Source organism: Rhinopithecus roxellana, chromosome 18 (genome assembly GCF_007565055.1).
Source record: "Rhinopithecus roxellana isolate Shanxi Qingling chromosome 18, ASM756505v1, whole genome shotgun sequence".
NCBI lineage: Eukaryota > Metazoa > Chordata > Mammalia > Primates > Cercopithecidae > Rhinopithecus > Rhinopithecus roxellana.
The window spans coordinates 1,793,844-1,812,714 of record NC_044566.1 but is presented as its reverse complement, the minus strand read 5'-3'; the positions used below and the strand labels follow the sequence as shown (position 1 = coordinate 1,812,714).

At 38.3% G+C, this 18,871-nt stretch overlaps 1 protein-coding gene across 2 annotated transcripts in view; it reads right to left on the bottom strand.

The window, feature by feature from the left end:
* Nucleotides 1-18,871, bottom strand: part of MYO16 (myosin XVI) — a 609,548-nt gene that overhangs the window by 335,818 nt on the left and 254,859 nt on the right. For both annotated transcript variants that reach the window (XM_010384748.2, XM_010384747.2), the window contains exon 11: nt 14,728-14,838. In XM_010384748.2, the coding sequence (XP_010383050.1) occupies nt 14,728-14,838 (111 nt within the window). The remainder of the gene's footprint in view (nt 1-14,727; nt 14,839-18,871) is intronic.

The following is an 18,871-nucleotide window of genomic DNA, read 5'->3' as shown; positions in this document are numbered from 1 at the left end:
TGGGAGGATGAGGCAGGAGGATAGGAGGATTGTTTGAGCCCTGGAGTTCAAGACCAGCCTGGGTAACATGCTGAGATACCATCTCTACAATTTTTTTTTTTTTTTTTTTTTTTTTTGAGACGGAGTCTTGCTCTGTCGCCCAGGCTGGAGTTCAGTGGCCGGATCTCAGCTCACTGCAAGCTCCGCCTCCCGGGTTCACGCCATTCTCCTGCCTCAGCCTCCCGAGTAGCTGGGACTACAGGCGCCCGCCACCTTGCCCGGCTAGTTTTTGTATTTTTAGTAGAGACGGGGTTTCACCGTGTTAGCCAGGATGGTCTCGATCTCCTGACCTCGTGATCCGCCCGTCTCGGCCTCCCAAAGTGCTGGGATTACAGGCTTGAGCCACCGCGCCCGGCCTTTTTTTTTTTTTAATTAGCTGGGCATGGTGGTGTATTCCTGTCATCCCAGCTACTCAGGAAGCTGAGGCAGGAGGCAGGAGGATCACTTGATCCTGGAAGGTTGAGGCTGCAGTAAGCTGATATCTCACCAATGTATTCCAGCCTAGGTGAAAGAGTGAGATCCTGTCTCAAAAACACAAAACAAAAACCAAAATCCAAACAAAACTCATGTTGTATCCCTTAAAAATATACAATTTTAAAAAAGGTTATTTTAATTAAAAAGACATTGAAGTCACTAGTCGATACCTAGAAAATCACCCAACATTTTGAAATTTTGCAATATATTTGCAAATAGCTAATGAGCTAAAAGGAATTAAAATGCAAATAAGACTATTTCTATTATAACATATCGTAACTTGTGAGATGCAACTAAAGGTCTACTTAAGATAAAAATTATAGCCTAGAATACATGTTAGAAAAGGAAAACAGGAGTGATAATTAATGATCTAAGTATCAACTTCAAGGAGTTTAAAGAATTGCATCAATTATAAAGAAATAAATGAGTAAAATAAAATAATATCAAAGCAGAAATCAATGGAACAGGGAGAAAAAAGCCAAAAGGTGATCCTTTGAAAAATGTACAATTTACCCCAGCAAAACTGATTCAGAAAACAAGAGGAAATGCACCAACTACCAATAGCAATCAGTAATATGACATCAAGACAGATCCTACGGACATAAAGACAGATGAAGACAGTATTATGAACCATATTGTAGCCACTAAATTTAGAAATTTGGGTCAAGTAGACAACAATCCTAGGAAAATACGTCATGCCAAAGCTAACACAATAAGAAACAGAAATTCTAATTAGTTATTTCCCTATAAAGTAAGCGGAATCTACGTCTAAAATATTTTTCCACAAGGAAAACTCAGGCTTCACTGGTGAATTCTTCCCAACATTGATGTACAAAATAAACAAATATTCTATAAATTATTTCAGAAGATAACAGAAAAGGGAACACTTCCCATTTTAAGGACCCCACATAAAATGGACATTAGAATCTAATAGGAATATTGCAATAAAGCAAAATGACAGGCTGAACTCTCTCACTAAAATACATGTAAAAATCCTAAGCAAAATATTAACAAATTGAATCTAGTAATTTAGTAATAATGATAATACATCTCAAATAGCTTTATTCTAGAAATGCAAGGCTGATTTCATAATTGAAGATCAACACTTGTAACTAATAATATTTTAAAAAACTTAAAAAGACATATGATCATCTCCATAAATGGAGAGAAAGCATTTCATAATATCCAATGCTCATTATTGATTAAACAATAACTTTGAAAACCATGAATACAATGAGACTTCCTTAATCTAATGAAAAGTAATGATACCTATGGCATAGCTGCTGCAAAGAACTTTCTTAATGATGAAGCACTCAAAGCTTTTTTTCTGGGGTTGGCAATGGATAGGGCATTTATTATTGACATTTAAGTCTTTTTAGTGAAGTTCTATCTCATGAAACAGGGCAAGAAAAAAAGGTATGCCTTTTTTAAAAAAAGAAATAAGTCATCATTTGCAGACTAGATGGCATTGATGTAGAAAACCAATGCACTCTTTATGTAAATTAATACTGACATATAACTTTAGCAAGTCTGATGGATAAAAAGTGAATATGAAAAAATCAAAATTGTATTCTCTAAATATTACCCATGAACATTTGGAAAATAATTTTTTCTTCTTATTTTCCATAAAACAAACAAGCAAACATTTATTATGTCCTCAAAACGGGAAGAATGTAGATAAGCAAATTTAATAGATATGGGAAAGACTCCCACACCAAAAAATAAAAATTGCTCCAGAGAAATTAAAGATGGCCAATACAAGGGCTACACCATTTTGTGAAATGAAAAATGAAATATTGTAAAAACCTCAATTATTTCCACTTTCTCTACATATCCGATGCAATACCAATAAAAATCCAATTGAAATCGCTAAATTAACTTTACAGTAGACATGAATAAAAGGTCATGATTGGCTAATACATGCTTAAGAACAAGGGGACTTTCTATTTGTCAGGATTGACTAGAGCTGTAATGATCAAGATATTTGGGAATTTGTTTTTGAACACATGGACCAATACAAAAGAAAACAGATCCCAGAAAATAGACTCACTCCCTGGGGTCAACTGTTTAGGACAAAGGTGCTGTGGCCATGCAGCAGGGAGACACATGTGGGAAAAGTTTTAATCTGGATCCTCCTCTTTGACCATTGTGAAATCTTTTCCACATGGGTAATATACTATGCCTTGGGTTTGGGCCATAATCCCCAAAGACACCATCCTAAACAACATAATCCCGGATGCCGAAATCCCAAAACAGCGACATATCTGAAGTCCCAAATCCTCAAGTCAAAATCGTGATGCAACTCTTGTGCATACAACCAAAAACACAACCATCCTTTCCCTAGAATTCAGCTTTCAGGATTTTAACACTCAGAATGTTATTATTTCAGGATTGTGATTTGCAGGATTACAGATGTTTGGGATTTCGGACGTTGAGGATTTTGATTTTTGGGGATTTCGATCTTTTGAGATTTCAACATTCTGACTTACGGCATTGGGGACTGTGACTTTCAGGATTATGATCAGCACCAAAATACCTCAAATGTCAATGCTAAAATAATCATTAAAAAGAAAATGTAGGAAAACATTTTCATAACCAATGCCAAGCTTTCTTAAACAGGTCACAACAAGTATGAACACTAAAGAATCTGTAAAATTGTACACTTTGCTTCATTTAAATACACTATTTGAAGAGTACAACATAAGCCATAAACTGGAAGAAAATGTTCTCAATATGTATGTTTCACAACAAAAAGAATATCGTGAATATATAAAAACTCCTATATATCAAGAAGAAGAAAGAAAACCCAATTTTAATGGCACTATAACTGAACAGGAAATTCACAAAAGAAGATAACCAAATGAACAACAAACACATATTAATATTTTCATTTGTTAAATCAGAGAAATAGAAATTACAACCACAATAAGCTACCACTCCACAACTGCCAGAATAGCTGGAATTTGAAAAACTGTTAGTGAAACAAAAATACCATTTATGCCAAAAGCAATTGGGTCATATCTACGAAAGCTGAACATATTTTATGATGCTGGCATTCCACTCCTAGGTAAAGATCCCACAGAAATACTTATGTGGGCCAAAAAAATAAAAGGGTGCAAAACTGTTTATATTATTCATATTTACTAGAGAAGTGGAAACAAGCCAAAGTTCCCTCAAGTATAGAGTGGATAAATTAGAATATACTCATATAGTAGTTTATTGTACATAAACAAAAATTAGTAAATGCTTTTACAAGCAACAGTATAGCTGAATATTAGAAACATAATAATGAGATGAATACTACAAAACAGATTGCATTTATATAAAGTTAAAAAACACAGACAAAACCAATCTATCGGTGTAAATGTCGGAATATTTTGTAATGACAAGCGTGGATTGGGGGAGGACTTCTCTCTTCTATTACATTATGAAGTTGCAGGTTACATAGGTGTGTTCATGAAGTAAAAGTTCATTAAACCACACATTAACGAGTTGTGCATTGCCTTCTTTATATGTTGATATTTACCACAACATTTATGGAAAAGAAGGATTGCTCAGTATTCTATACCCAAGTAAATAAGAAATAAAAGTGAAATAATACATCTGCAGAGGACCTTACTAATGTAGTATCTGAAAACTCCTGTTAAATTCCAGAGAAGAAAAATGGAGCTAGAAAGCAGATTGTAAGTGACTTTAGAAATCTGTTCATTAAGAAAGATGATAAATTTTAAAATCAATTAATAAATACTTCTAAAATGGCATTTCTCCATTGAGGTATAATTTTTAGATGGGTCTAATTATTGAAGGAATTTCAGACTGTCTTTGAAAGTATGTTTTCTGATAAAGAAAAATGGTGTATAATAATGTGAATTTATATTATTGTAAAGTCGTAGAGTATAACTTTGTATAAATAATCAAAACGAAAGAGGCTGTTTTGACAAAATGGAGCATTTTAAGGGTACTGCAGAGAAATAATTTTTCAAATTGTAAAAATCATGATAATTCGTTCAACTCATCTTTCTAAAATATTAAGGTATATTAGATATACCTTATCTAATATATCTTAGATATTTCTTATTCTTTATCTAAGAATAAAGAACATATTCTTTCCCCCAACAGCTTACTTGTTAAGTACTCAAAGGGGTCTTTTAGGTGGAGTGGAATGATTTGGAACTACACGGCAGGTGTTGCCTAGCATAGCGCAGTATATCACAGGTGAAGCTCTGGATAGATAGGCAAGGGGCACTATGAACTCAAGGAACGTGTATGCATTCATGTTACTTCACATATCCTTCAGGTGAGAGAAACCTCAGTCTCTGACACCAGCTTGTCAACATTAGCCTCTTGAAATGCTCTTAAAAACAGGACCCACAGTATACGTGTTCCCTTTTCTGCACCACCTTGCCAGCGTCTGTTGTGGTTTTGACTTTTTAATATCAGCCGTTCTGACTGGTGTGAGATGGCATGTCATTGTGGTTTTGATTTGCATTTCTCTAATGATCAGTGATGTTGAACTTGTTTCTACTGTTTGTTGGCTGCATTTTTGTCTTCTTTTGGGAAGTTTCTGTTCATGCCCTTTGCCACTTTTTTTTTCTTTTCTTTTTTTTTTTTTTTTTTTTTTTTTTGATAGGGAGTCTCACTCTGTCATGCAGGCTGGAGTGCAGTGACACTATTTTGGCTCACTGCAACCTCCGTCTCCCGGGTTCAAGTGATTCTTCTGCCTCAGCCTCCCAACCACCTGGGATTACAGGCACCCACCATGACGCCTGGCTAATTTTTGTATTTTTAGTAAAGACGGGGTTTTACCACGTTGGTCAGGCTGGTCTCGAACTCCTGACCTCAAGTGATCCGCCCGCCTCGGCCTCCCAAAGTGCTGGGATTACAGGCATGACTCAGTGCATCCAGGCTTGCCCATTTTTTAATGAGGTTGTTTTTCTCTTGTAAATTTAAGTTCCTTATAGATGCTGAATAGTAGACCTGTATCAGGTATGTAGTTTGCATATATTTTCTCCTGTTCTGCAGGTTGTCAGTTTACTCTGTTGATAGTTCTTTTGCTGTCCAGAAGCTCTTAAGTTTAATTGGATCCCATGTGACAATTTTTGCGTTTGTTCTGATTGCTTTTGCTGTCTTTGCCATGAAACCTTTGACCATTCCTGTGTCCCGAATGGTACTGCCGAGGTTGTCTTCCTGGGTTTTTATAGTTTTGGGTTTTACATTTATGTCTTCAATCCATCTTGAGTTAATTTTCGTATATGGGGCAAGCAAGGGGTCTAGCTTCACTCTTCTGCTTATGGTTACCCAGTTATCCCAGCACCATTTATTGAAGGGGGAGTCTTTTCCTCATTGCTTGTTTTGGTCAGCTCTGTCCAAGAACAGATGGTCACAGATGTGCAGCACTACACTCTTGTTGGGAGTGTAAATTAGTTCAACCATTCTGGAAAGCAGTATGGTGATACTTCAAAGGGCTAAAAGCAGAATTACCATTCCACCCAGCAATCACATTACTGGGTATACACCCAAAGAAATATAAATCACTCTACCATAAACATACATGCACACGAATGTTCATCGCAGCACTATTCACAATAGTAAAGACATATAATCAATTTAAATGCCCATAAATGACAGATTAGATAAAGAAAGAATGGTACATGTGCATCACGGAGTACTATGCAGCCACAAAAAAGAACAAGATCATGTCTTTTATGGAAACATGGATGGGGTTGGAGGCTATTATCCTTAGCAAACTAACACAGGAACAGAAAACCAAACTCATGTTCTCCATATAAGTGGGAGGCAAATGATAAGAACTTATGAATGCAAAGAAGGATGAGAAGTAAACGATAAGAACTTATGAAAGCAAAGAAGGAAACAATAGTCATTAGGGTCTACTTAAGCAAGGAGGCTGGAATGGGGGAGAGGAGCAGAAAATAAAACTATTGGGTACTGGACTTAATACCTGGGTTATAAAATAATCTGTACAACAAACCTCCAGGACATGTGTTTACCTGTATAACAAACCTTTACAACCCAAATCTAAAATAAAAGTTAAAAAAAGAGGCTCTGCTGCATCAACCTAGGTCACCCTGAGTGGCACGTTAAGTGGCTTAAATGAGCCAGACTGTGTACTAGGAGCTGTCAAGCAATGCTTTATTGCTCTGGTTTGCTTTTAGCCAATTACAATATATTTGTTTCAGAATTCTTTTGGCTAACTAGATGTTACAGGAGGTCTTGTGTTTATTTTGTGGGGTTTTTAAATTAGTCTTAAGTCCTTCTAATGTGCTTGTAAAACAAATACTTCCAGCAAACTTCTTTGCTGTCCATAAAGGAATTTGGTTGCATATTCTGTTCTCTCTGGCGCTGCTGGCGGGAAGTATTCAGAGAATGCAATGCTTGTATTCTGTGCATTTCCTGGAGAGCATGTGTCTCATCACATGCATTTCATTTTCTGTTTGAAGGTTTGAGAACTTCCTAATGCTGCCAACTGTGGAAACTCCCTAATCTAATGTCCAAATAGAAGGTTATACACTTAGTAAAAAGGCAATTTGCAATCTGTTTTGAAAGATCATACTATAAAACAAATCAGACTGTAGCAAAAAGAGATGAAAATCCTGGTCAAATGATTAAGTCAGCTAAAATATTTTATCTTGGCTCTGAAAAAAGTCATTGCTCAACCCTCAGTTATTTGCTATGGATAAGTAAATATTAACTTCTTTCACTCATTTAAAAATAGGGACTTGGTTGAGGAAGTCTACTCATTTATTCAATATTTATTGGGAATCTATTATGGGTCATACATAGCAGTAAACAAAACAAGACTACTTTCCCTTATAGAACTTGCATTCTAGTGGGTATGGGCATGAGAGAGATAGAGAGAGAGAGAGAGAGAGAGACAGAGACAGTCTGTGTGTATAGGGAGAATCAGCACATGGTATTTATAAGAATCTAAATAAGAAAAATATACAGTATGTTAGAGAGTGATAAGTTTGTGGAGGAAAACATATGAAGGCAGAAGGATAGGAAGTGCATTTTGCAATTTAAAATAGACTAGGGGCCTGGCATTCAGAAGCAATGACACTGACATGAAGACCTGAAGGGAGGGAGGAATGGACATATGGTGGTCAAATTACTCAGGCAAAGGCCTGCACAGAAGTGCTGGCCACACTCATGAGACACCAAGGCCAGCTACGTGGCCAGGGCAGAGGCACCCAGGGGAGGGTGCCAACATCTGACATCAGAAATTCAAAAGGCAGGGGGAAACCATTGGGGCTTTATGAGCCTTTCCTCAGATTGTGGCTTTACTGAGTGAACTGGGCATCCTTTTAGCAGAGAAGTGTCATAATGCAATGTACATTCTAACACTGTTACCCTGGCTTTTGTGTTGAGGATAGACAGAGGGGAGGCCAAGAGAAACTCAGACACTTATTTGCAGGACAAATAGGCATCTACAGAACTCTCCACCCCAAATCAACAGAATATACATTCTTTCAGCACCACATCGCACTTATTCCAAAATTGACCACATAATTGGAAGTAAAGCACTCCTCAGCAAATGTAAAAGAACAGAAATTATAACAAACTGTCTCTCGGACAACAGTGCAATCAAATGAGAACTCAGGATTAAGAAACTCACTCAAAATCACTCAACTACATGGAAACTGAAAAATCTGCTCCTGAGTATCTACTGCGTACATAACGAAATGAAGGCAGAAATAAAGATGTTCTTTGAAACCAATGAGAACAAAGATATAACATACCAGAATCTCTGGGACACATTTAAAGCAGTGTGTAGAGGCAAATTTATAGCATGAAATGCCCACGAGAGAAAGCAGGAAAGATCTAAAATTGACACCCTAACATCACAATTAAAAGAACTAGAGAAGCAAGAGCAGACACATTCAAAAGCTAGCAGAAGGCAAGAATTAACTAAGGTCAGAGCAGAACTGAAGGAGAAAGAGACACAAAAAATCCTTCAAAAAATCAATGAATCCAGGATTTGGTTTTTTGAAAAGATCAACAAAATTGATAGACCGTTAGCAAGACTAATAAAGAAGAAAAGAGAGAGGAATCAAATAGATGCAATAAAAAATGATAAAGGAAATATCACTACCGACCCCACAGAAATACAAACAACCATCAGAGAATACTATAAACACCTCTATGCAAAAAAAAAACTAGAAAACCTAGAAGAAATGGATAAATTCCCAGACACATACACTCTCCCAAGACTAAACCAGGAAGCAGTTGAATCCTTGAATAGATCAATAACAGGCTCTGAAATTGAGTAAATAATTATTGCCTACCAACCAAAAAAAGTCTAGGACCAGACAGATTCATAGCTGAATTCAGGAGCTGGTACCATTCCTTCTGAAACTATTCCAATCAAGAGAAAAAGAGGGAATCCTCTCTAACTCATTTTATGAGGCCAACATCATCCTGATACCAAAGCCTGGTAGAGACACAACAAAAAAAGAGAATTTTAAAGACCAATATCCCTGATGAACATTGATGCAAAAATCCTCAATAAAATACTGGCAAACCGAATCCAGCAGCACAAGAAAAAGCTTATCTGCCAAGATCAAGTGGGCTTCATCCCTGGGATGCAAGGCTGGTTCAATATACACAAATCAATAAACATAATCCAGCATAGAAACAGAACCAAAGACAAAAACCACTTGATTATCTCAATAAATGCAGAAAAGGTCTTTGACAAAATTCAACAGCACTTCATACTAAAAACTCTCAATAAATTCGGTACTGATGGAACGTATCTTAAAATAATAAGAGCTATTTATGAGAAACCTACGACCAATATCATACTGAATGGGCAAAACCTGGAAGCATTCCCTTTGAAAACTGGCACAAGACAGGGATGCCCTCTCTTACCACTCCTATTCAACATAGTGTTGGAAGTTTTGGCCAGGGCAATCAGACAGGAGAAAGAAAGAAAGGGATTCAATAAGGAAAAGAGGAAGTCAAATTGTCCCTGTTTGCAGATGACATGATTGTATATTTAGAAAAACCCCGTCATCGCCGGGCGCGCTGGCTCACGCCTGTAATCCCAGCTCTCAGGGAGGCAGAGGCGGGAGGATAGCTTGAGCCCAGGAGTTCGAGACCTGCCTGGGTAATATAGCGAGACCTCGTTCTCCACAAAAAGGAAAAAAAAAAAAAAAAAGACAAAAAAAAGAAAACCCCGTCATCTCAGCCCAAAATCTCCTTAAGCTGATAAGCAACTTCAGCAAAGTCTCAGGATACAAAATCAATGTGCAAAAATCACAAGCATTCTTATACACCAATAACAGACAAACAGAGAGCCAAATCATGAGTGAACTCCCATTCACAATTGCTTCAAAGAGAATAAAGAATAAATACCTAGGAATCCAACTTACAAGGGATGTGAAGGACTTCTTCAAGGAGGACTACAAAACACTGCTCAATGAAATAAAAGAGAACACAAACAAATGGAAGAACATTCCATGCTCATGGATAGGAAGAATCAATATCATGAAAATGGCCATACTGCCCAAGGTAGATTTATAGATTTATAGATTCAATGCCATCCCCATTAAGCTACCAATGACTTTCTTCACAGAATTGGAAAAAATTACTTCAAAGTTCATATGGAACCAAAAAAGAGCCCACATTTGCCAAGACAATCCTAAGCCAAAAGAACAAAGCTAGAGGCATCACGCTACCTGACTTCAAAGTATACTACAAGGCTACGGTAACCAAAACAGCATGGTACTGGTACCAAAACAGAGATATAGACCAACGGAACAGAATAGAGCCCTCAGAAATAATACCACACATCTATAACCATCTGATCTTTGACAAACCTGACAAAAACAAGAAATGGGGAAAGGATTCCCTATTTAATAAATGGTGCTGGGAAAATTGGCTAGCCATATGCAGAAAGCTGAAACTGGATCCCTTCCTTACACCTTATACAAAAATTAATTCAAGATGGATTAGAGACTTAAATATTAGACCTAAAACCATAAAAACCCTAGAAGAAAACCTAGGCAAGACCATTCAGGACATAGGCATAGGCAAGGACTTCATGTCTAAAACACCAAAAGCAATGGCAACAAAAGCCAAAATTGACAAATGGGATCTAATTAAACTAAAGAGCTTCTGCGCAGCAAAAGAAACTACCATCAGAGTGAACAGGCAACCTATAGAATGGGAGAAAAGTTTTGTAATCTATCCATCTGACAAAGGGCTAATATCCAGAATCTACAAAAAACTCAAACAAATTTACAAGACAAAAACAACCTCATCAAAAAGTGGGCGAAGGATATCAATAGACATGTCTCAAAAGAAGACATTTATGCAGCCAACAGACACATGAAAAAATGCTCGTCATCACTTGCCATCAGAGAAATGCAAATCAAAACCACAACGAGATACCATCTCACACCAGTTAGAATGGTGATCATTAAAAAGTCAGGAAACAACAGGTGCTGGAGAGGATGTGGACAAATAGGAACACTTTTACACTGTTGATGGGATTGTAAACTAGTTCTACCATTGTGGAAGACAGTGTGGCGATTCCTCAAGGATCTAGAACTAGAAATACCATTTGACCCAGTCATCCACTACTGGGTATATACCCAAAGGATTAAAAATAATCATGCTGCTATAAAGACACATGCACACGTATGTTTATTGTGGCACTATTCACAATAGCAAAGACTTGAAACCAACCCAAATGTCCATCAATGATAGACTGGATTAAGAAAATGTGGCACATATACAACATGGAATACTATGCAGCCATAAAAAAGGATGAGTTTGTGTCCTTTGTAGGGACATGGATGCAGCTGGAAACCATCATTCTCAGCAAACTATTGCAAGAACAGAAAACCAAACACCATATATTCTCACTCATAGGTGGGAACTGAACAATGAGAACACTTGGACACAGGAAGGGGAGCATCACACACCAGGGCCTGTTGTGGGCGGGGGAGGGAGGGATAGCATTAGGAGATATACCTACTGTAAATGACGAGTTAATGGGTGCAGCACACCAAAATGGCACATGTATACATATGTAACAAACCTGCACGTTGTGCACATGTACCCTAGAACTTAAAGTATAATAAAAAATAAATAATAAAAACAAAAAACAAACAAAAAGAAACAAAATGCAAGTGCAAAATGCAATTGCTGTAGGAAGATATGTGCCTGGAGGCAGCAGTAGGGGTCATCTTCTGCGTATAACTTGAAGGTAGGGCTGGTGACATTTGCAGGGAAATCAGATGTGGGGTGTGGAAGGAAAACCAGCATCAACAGTCTTACTAAGTGTGTTGGCCCAGGAAGCGACAAGAGTGGGACTGTCATGAGCCAGGGTGGAAAGGCCATGAGACGTGAAGGTTGGAAGAGCTCAAATGACCACATTTGGGTATTGGAATTTTGAGATTTCTACTAAACTAGTGATTTTCTATTTGTGGGGAAGGATCACTTGCTTTTAGTTCCAATTAATCATGGACTGATACCTTTGTAAAACATAATAAAAAGAATTACTAAAAAATGTGATTAAAAGACATATGAAGTTCAAGCTCTGATTCTTATTAACTCCAACAGATAGGGATTAAACCAACAGACTGCTGGAAGAATTTCTATAAAAACACTTATTTCCATTACACACTGGTCATAAAAAATTCATATACCTACTCATCCGCAGACAGCACATTGGGAAGCACATATTACCATTTAATCCATAATGTTTAAATTGCTTGTCTACCCATTAGAGGTGATTTCAGACACCATAATGTACAACATTCCTATTATGAAATGGATCCTAATCGATTGAGCTTTTCTGTATTTTAGGAATTGAGCAGAAGAAACCCATGCCTCACACAGTGGCAAATTTATGTTATATGAACATTAGGAAAGCAGAGAGTAGTATAAATAGTTCAGGTGATCAAGAGAGAGGAACTGACTAGAAAACAAATTATTTAAGAAGATAGTCCACTGGGTGGAGGAGCTAGAGGCAGGAGTTTGACAAAAAGGTAGGAAGTATTTACTGTTTAAGAGGGAAACAGCAGAAAAACTCACATAACTAACTCCATTTTGTTAAGCGGCTTTACCTATTCTTGTACGTGGGCTAGGATCATCTTAAAGCACTGAGATAATAATGCAAAAATAGCAATCGTATAGTTTTTACTCTGGGATTAAAGGAGAAGTGCATAAGCAACTATGTTTTATTAAAGATTTCCAGGAAAGTTGTAGCCTGACAAGGACAAAGTTCCCAACTCCTTAGACCCTCCCTGGTCCCCAGGTGTCTATAGTCCTTATCCACCTTTTGATACTAACACCCTCCTCTTCTGTATATGTCCTTCCCATAAACACTCTCTGGCCAGCCTGAAAAATTGGAGAAGGTACATTAGAACACTAGTTTACCATCTTCTCAGTTTTGCTGGCTTTCCAAATAAACCTACTTTTCCTCCCATCAACCTTGTCTCTGGTGTTTGGCTTTTGAGCAGCCCAAGAACCAGATGTTAACAAACTATCAATGAGTTACAGAATAACAAACTGTGATAAATTCTCTAAAGATAGATAGTCCATGATGATGTAATCTAGAAGCTCTGGGAAGGTTTACTTAAAGAGTGGGTACTACTTTGAGTGGGAGTTTATAAAGCTAACTATTTTATGGAGTAGAAATATAACTCTAGGGGAAACAAACAAACAGAGAAACAGTCTAAGGAAAGTCCTTGATGCAGGAAGGCAGGTGATAAGTGATTTAAATATAAGTGAGAAAGAGTCCTCAGTGACTGTTCGGGGCAGATCAGGAGGATTCTAGTCTCTGGAATAAGGGTTGTGGTCTTTTTCCCATGAAAAGTGGTGGGCCATAGAGAAGATTCAAGACTGGGAGCTTTGAGATTACATTTGTGCTTTATAAAAATTACTCTAGTTCATTGTGAGATTGGATTGAAAAAGAATGATGAAGCCTCCCCTAGAAAGTTAGTAGGTTATTAGAGAAGGGAAGGTAATGGCTTTGATGAGGGTGCTTACCACGGAGGTGGAGAGAACCAGAATAAATGCATATTTAGATGCAATGTCACTTTAAAGGCACAAATGGGTAAAGAAAGAGAAAACAATTTAAGCAATGGTCTTCTAGGCTTCTATAATTATGAGTAAAAATACTGGGAAAAAGATTAAAAAATGGAATAAAAATACACACTTTACAAAAGTAACAGGGTGATAACAGAGACCAAAGTAATCAGCTCTTACCACTTTATGCCAATGACATGATTTCATTAATTTTGACAGAAGTATTTAATTTTAAGTGTATTTACAGTGGCAGGCAATTTATCTAAGCATTAAGATGCTACATTGCATTTTCAGAGGCTAATCAGCATTTGACAATTTATTACTTGTAAGGAAATCTCAGACTTCACATTTACATGAAAATTACTTAATCAGTTTCTCAGTAGACTAGAAAACAAAAGTGTTATCAAAAAGGGATAGCAGGTATGTGCATAATCAGATTTCTTTATAGACATTCTGATTGAATTGCTCTGTGCTCTGTGTAGAATATAACAAAATCAGAGAGTGGGAGAGAAAAAGAAAGAGAAAGAGATTGATTTTGATATTACAAGGTATCTAAACTGTCATCAGTGTTGGGAAAGTAACACACAAATGAGGATAGAACCACAGTAAATACATTCTCCATGCTGTCATTTGAGTAATATTTTTGGATTCTACTATCAGGAATCTGTGCATAAATTATTAACTTTACAAAGACATTTCCTGGCAATTCTGAGCCACAACAGTTTCTCTTCTCATGCAAATAGAGAGGCAGTCGTACATGCATAGTCAATGTATGCTCTTTCGCTTCCTGTTCCTGATCTAGCAGGTTCAAGAAAAGTAGAGGAGACAGACAGCAATTTTATAAGTCATATGCAGATCCTGCTGGTTCTAGCAAGATCTTCCACAGCAATCATGACAACAGGAAAGTTTAATAGCAGTACTTGTGTCTGTCCACAGGGTATTAGTTTATACTTAACTCCAAAATTTGGAACTGTGCTGAATTTGCTTTATAACTGAGCCAGAATGAAGCTAAACTCACCTTGAAAAATTCAACTTAAGCTATCACCATGCCCAGAAGCTCCAATGAGCCCTTTACTTGCAACATTTGAAGCACTAAAGGGTGATAAAAACATTCAGCAAGACAAAAGCAGTTCAAAAGGCAATTTCCAGGGCACTCACATAGATCTGATTGTTTCCAAAGCGCTTCTGAATCTCATAGAGCAGGCTGCCATCATTGAGCTCGCTGAGTGTGGCCAGGTCATCGTTTGGGGCAGGAGGCATTAGCTTGACCTGGGGAAGAACAGAAAGTATGATCAATTCTAATTGCTTTCCAATCAACTTTCTTCACAGTTGGATGTTCCACTTTCAATTACCTGTCAAAAATTTGAAGACAACCTGAGTTAGGAACCGTTATATGCAATGGTTCAATGAAAAAGAAAAAAAATCCAAAGCCACAGAGCAACGTATTCAGATGAGAATTTTTGTGCTATACTCCCCAGGGTGCAGGTGCACACACCCTGTCTGTTAGCCCAGGCATTAGGTCTGTCAAGATGAGTTCAGCATGTTGACTCTTCTTATTCCCTACTGGTAATTTAGACAGCTCTGTACTGTTCTCAGTCCTCTGAAAGATAGGCAGTGGAACACCTCATATATTTGTAGTGTTCCCTAAGCTAAAGCGAAACTTTTCATGTTACCATTGTTGGCATGGTAGGGAAGAAATGTGTATGGAATTTAGATTCTGCATTCCTGTAAGATGAGGCCAGGTTTTAAAGGTAGACTCCAGATCTTTCTATTCTGCTCTACATTACTTTTAAGATTAAGGTAGCTACGAGATTAAAATAAAAGATCAAATTAGAAATGTGCAATTTTAATTTTATGTACACAGAATATGCTCAGAAAAGTAGCCATTTGATGGAATATGGTAGGAGTGTTTTTTTAGTATCACACACAGGAGCAAAAGAATAAGAATATTCTTATCAATGTGAGCTCTTTGATACTTCTAGTCAAGTTTTAATAATTATCATTTGTATTCATGTATGTACTCTATATTTGCATTTTGTATTCGTATCTGTATTATATATTAATAGTATATACCATTGCTAAATAATTTGAACATAAATATTTCTGCTTATCTAGTAAATGTAGTGTAAAAAATACTAAACATTTTTAAAAAAACTAAATTTAGGACTATCTTTTCTGATATTAGTGGATATTTCACAAAGCATAATCTTTCCCATGAGTTCACAAAGTCGGTTTATTTTCTCCCCAGGCTTTCTAAACCTAATGCATTAATAATAGAAACACAGGCTGGTGTGGTGGCTTACACCTATAATCCCAGCATAGGGAGGCTGTGGCGGGTGGATCACTTGAGGTCAGGAGTTCAAGACCAGCCTGACCAATGCGGCAAAACCTCACCTCTACTTAAAATACAAAAAAAATTAGCCAGGCATGGTGGCACATGCCTGTAATCTCAGCTACTCAGGAAGCTGAGGCACAAGAATTGCTTGAACCCAGGAGGTGGAGGTTGCAGTGAGCCGAAATCGAGCCACTGCACTCCAACCTGGACAATGGAGCAAGACTCTGTCTCAAAAACAAACAAACAAAAATACATACACACACACACACACACACACACACACAATAATAGAAACACAAATTGAGTAGTGGGCATGTTGAAAGGTCAGAATTTTTTTTTTTATGAACTCTAGTTAGAATGGCGGCATGGCAGCAAGCTTTATGGCACTGGAGTTCAAACCATTTCTATAAGCAGGAAACACAATATTACAATAGATGCATGTTTACTAAAAACTAATTTGTAAAATATTCCAGTAGCTGGGCATGGTGATGTGCCCTGTAGTCCCAGTTACTCGGGAGGTTGAGGGGAGGGGATTATTTAAACCTAGGGGTTTGGGTTTGAGGCTGCAGTGAGCCACGATAGTGCCACTACGTGCCAGCCTGGGTGACAGGGCTAGGCCCTGTCTCGGAAAAAAAAAAAAAAAAAAATCTAGATTTCAGAAATATCAACAACAAGCCTGTACCCTTCCCCACCAAGATGCACAAACTCAAACACCCTGAATTCATTGTTTTAACTACTTTGCAACCTTTAAAGGAAATATATTTCCAAAGACCTTTCAGCATTAACCTACACTAAGCATACAATATAGTTTTACTAAAATTAGTTATTTAATGTTGGGTTAGAGGCATAGCTTTAAGGCTTTGATGTGTCAGAATTATCTACTTGAATCTTTCAAGAGTTGCATCCAAACACTGGTACTTTTTGTTGATAAAAATAGAAGTCATAATGTTCCAGCTATGCCGGTGTTTCCTGGGTCATCAAAATGATTTTGAAATTGTTTGATATCAACTTTTTAACACTATACACTGAGTTCCACTTTGCGGAGTCTCACAGGCACCAAGCGCTACCTAGACTGACAGGTCTCAGAGAGAGGCGTGGCAACAGAAGAAGCGACGCCGCCTTCAGCACAGCCCTCAGGAGAAAGAACTGGTGGTCTTGATCCAGGCAGTTTTTAATTCTGCTTTCATCGGTCATGCAAATTCAGGTAAATATCTTAGACATTCATTTGAGCTTCCCTACTTCGAATGTTAGAAAATGCGAGCTCATCTACCTCTGAAACATCAATTATTTGTATTTGACTGGTTGAACAACAGTGTTTAAACCCCAGTTGTACATCTTCCAATCTGTGAGTTCTTGAATAGTTTTCTACCTTAACATCATGAAGCTGCTTTTCATTCTCTATGTGATGAAAGATAGTATATACTTCAGAGAGTGGCTGAGGGAATTAAAAAAACGAGGGGAATTTGGCCTGGTGCCTCCTCTGCAGCTAAGTGTGCCTCATTAGTGCCCTTCATAACATATCTAGGGGCCTACGGAGACCATGTAACTTCCTACCAGCTTCCCTTGGGGCTGCGGGAGGGAGGGATGCGGGTGAGTGTGGAGGGCCCTGGGTCTGTCCGTGCTGTTCTCAGCAATGATGCTCAGCTTTCCTTTGCTTTAGGAATCAGAGTTCTCATTCACATATTTCTTTCTGAGGAAGGTTCTTCTGCTGAATAACATTTTTTTTTTTTTTTTTTTTTTTTTTTTTGAGGCGGAGTCTTGCTCTGTCGCCCAGGCTGGAGTGCAGTGGCCGGATCTCAGCTCACTGCAAGCTCCGCCTCCTGGGTTTACGCCATTCTCCTGCCTCAGCCTCCCGAGTAGCTGGGACTACAGGCGCCCGCCACCTCGCCCGGCTAGTTTTTGTATTTTTTAGTAGAGACGGGGTTTCACCGTGTTAGCCAGGATGGTCTCGATCTCCTGACCTCGTGATCCGCCCGTCTCGGCCTCCCAAAGTGCTGGGATTACAGGCTTGAGCCACCGCGCCCGGCCTGAATAACATTTTAAAACATTTTGGCATCCATTGTTATAGCATCCTTATTTAATGGATGAAGAACTTGAGGCCCAGAGAGGACATGGACTTTTGCTAGGGTCACACAGCTGATAAGTCAGAAGCAAAAGCTGGCCTGATAACCACTGGGGAACAGGAGGAATTCCAGTGGATAATGGAAACATCTGATGACATCTATTCAATCATGGGCCAAATTTCCCTTGCTCACCTTCTTTGTCGGCCATTGTGCTAGAGGTTTAGGACAAAGGGGAAAAAAGGAATGATGTTTGTGACCTCCCCTATGCGGGGGACAAGTTAGGACAAAAATAAGAAATTACAAGTACAAAATGTATGTGAGGGGAAAACAAGATGCTTTGAAAAGAGAAACATTTTACTTTAGATGATCCGAGAAGTCCTCTTCGAAGAGGTCACGTTGATGTTGAAATTGGACATCATTTTCAAAGGCAGTCCTGTGGGATGTGGGGAGAGATGTCTCAGGGAGAGGGAAGGACATGGTGAGGGCTGTAAGGTCGGGAGATGGGTGTGTGGGAGGCCCTAGAATCTGCCCTGGTGTGGAGGAGGTGGGAGAAGGCAGCAGCAGGGGATATTGAAGGAGCTGGAAAAGCTTCCCGGGCCATGAGGACGAGCTGCTTCATTCCAGGAATTAGTGAAAGTCATGGAGGGGACGGAGCATGGGGATGGCAAGACCAGTTTCACAGTGCTAAGATGACACACTGGCAGCTGCAGCAGAGAAAAGGCAGAGTGGTGAGACCAGCCAGCAAGCTCTAGAAAAAGGGGGCCCAAGGAAGAGGCCACAGAGGAATGGATTGGACTTTGATTAATTTAAGAAAAAGAGGAGCTGCCATATGCAACTGTATGCAACTAAGTTGTACTTGATTTCCTAACTAGAATTAATTTAGACAAGATTGAAGATTTTCTTA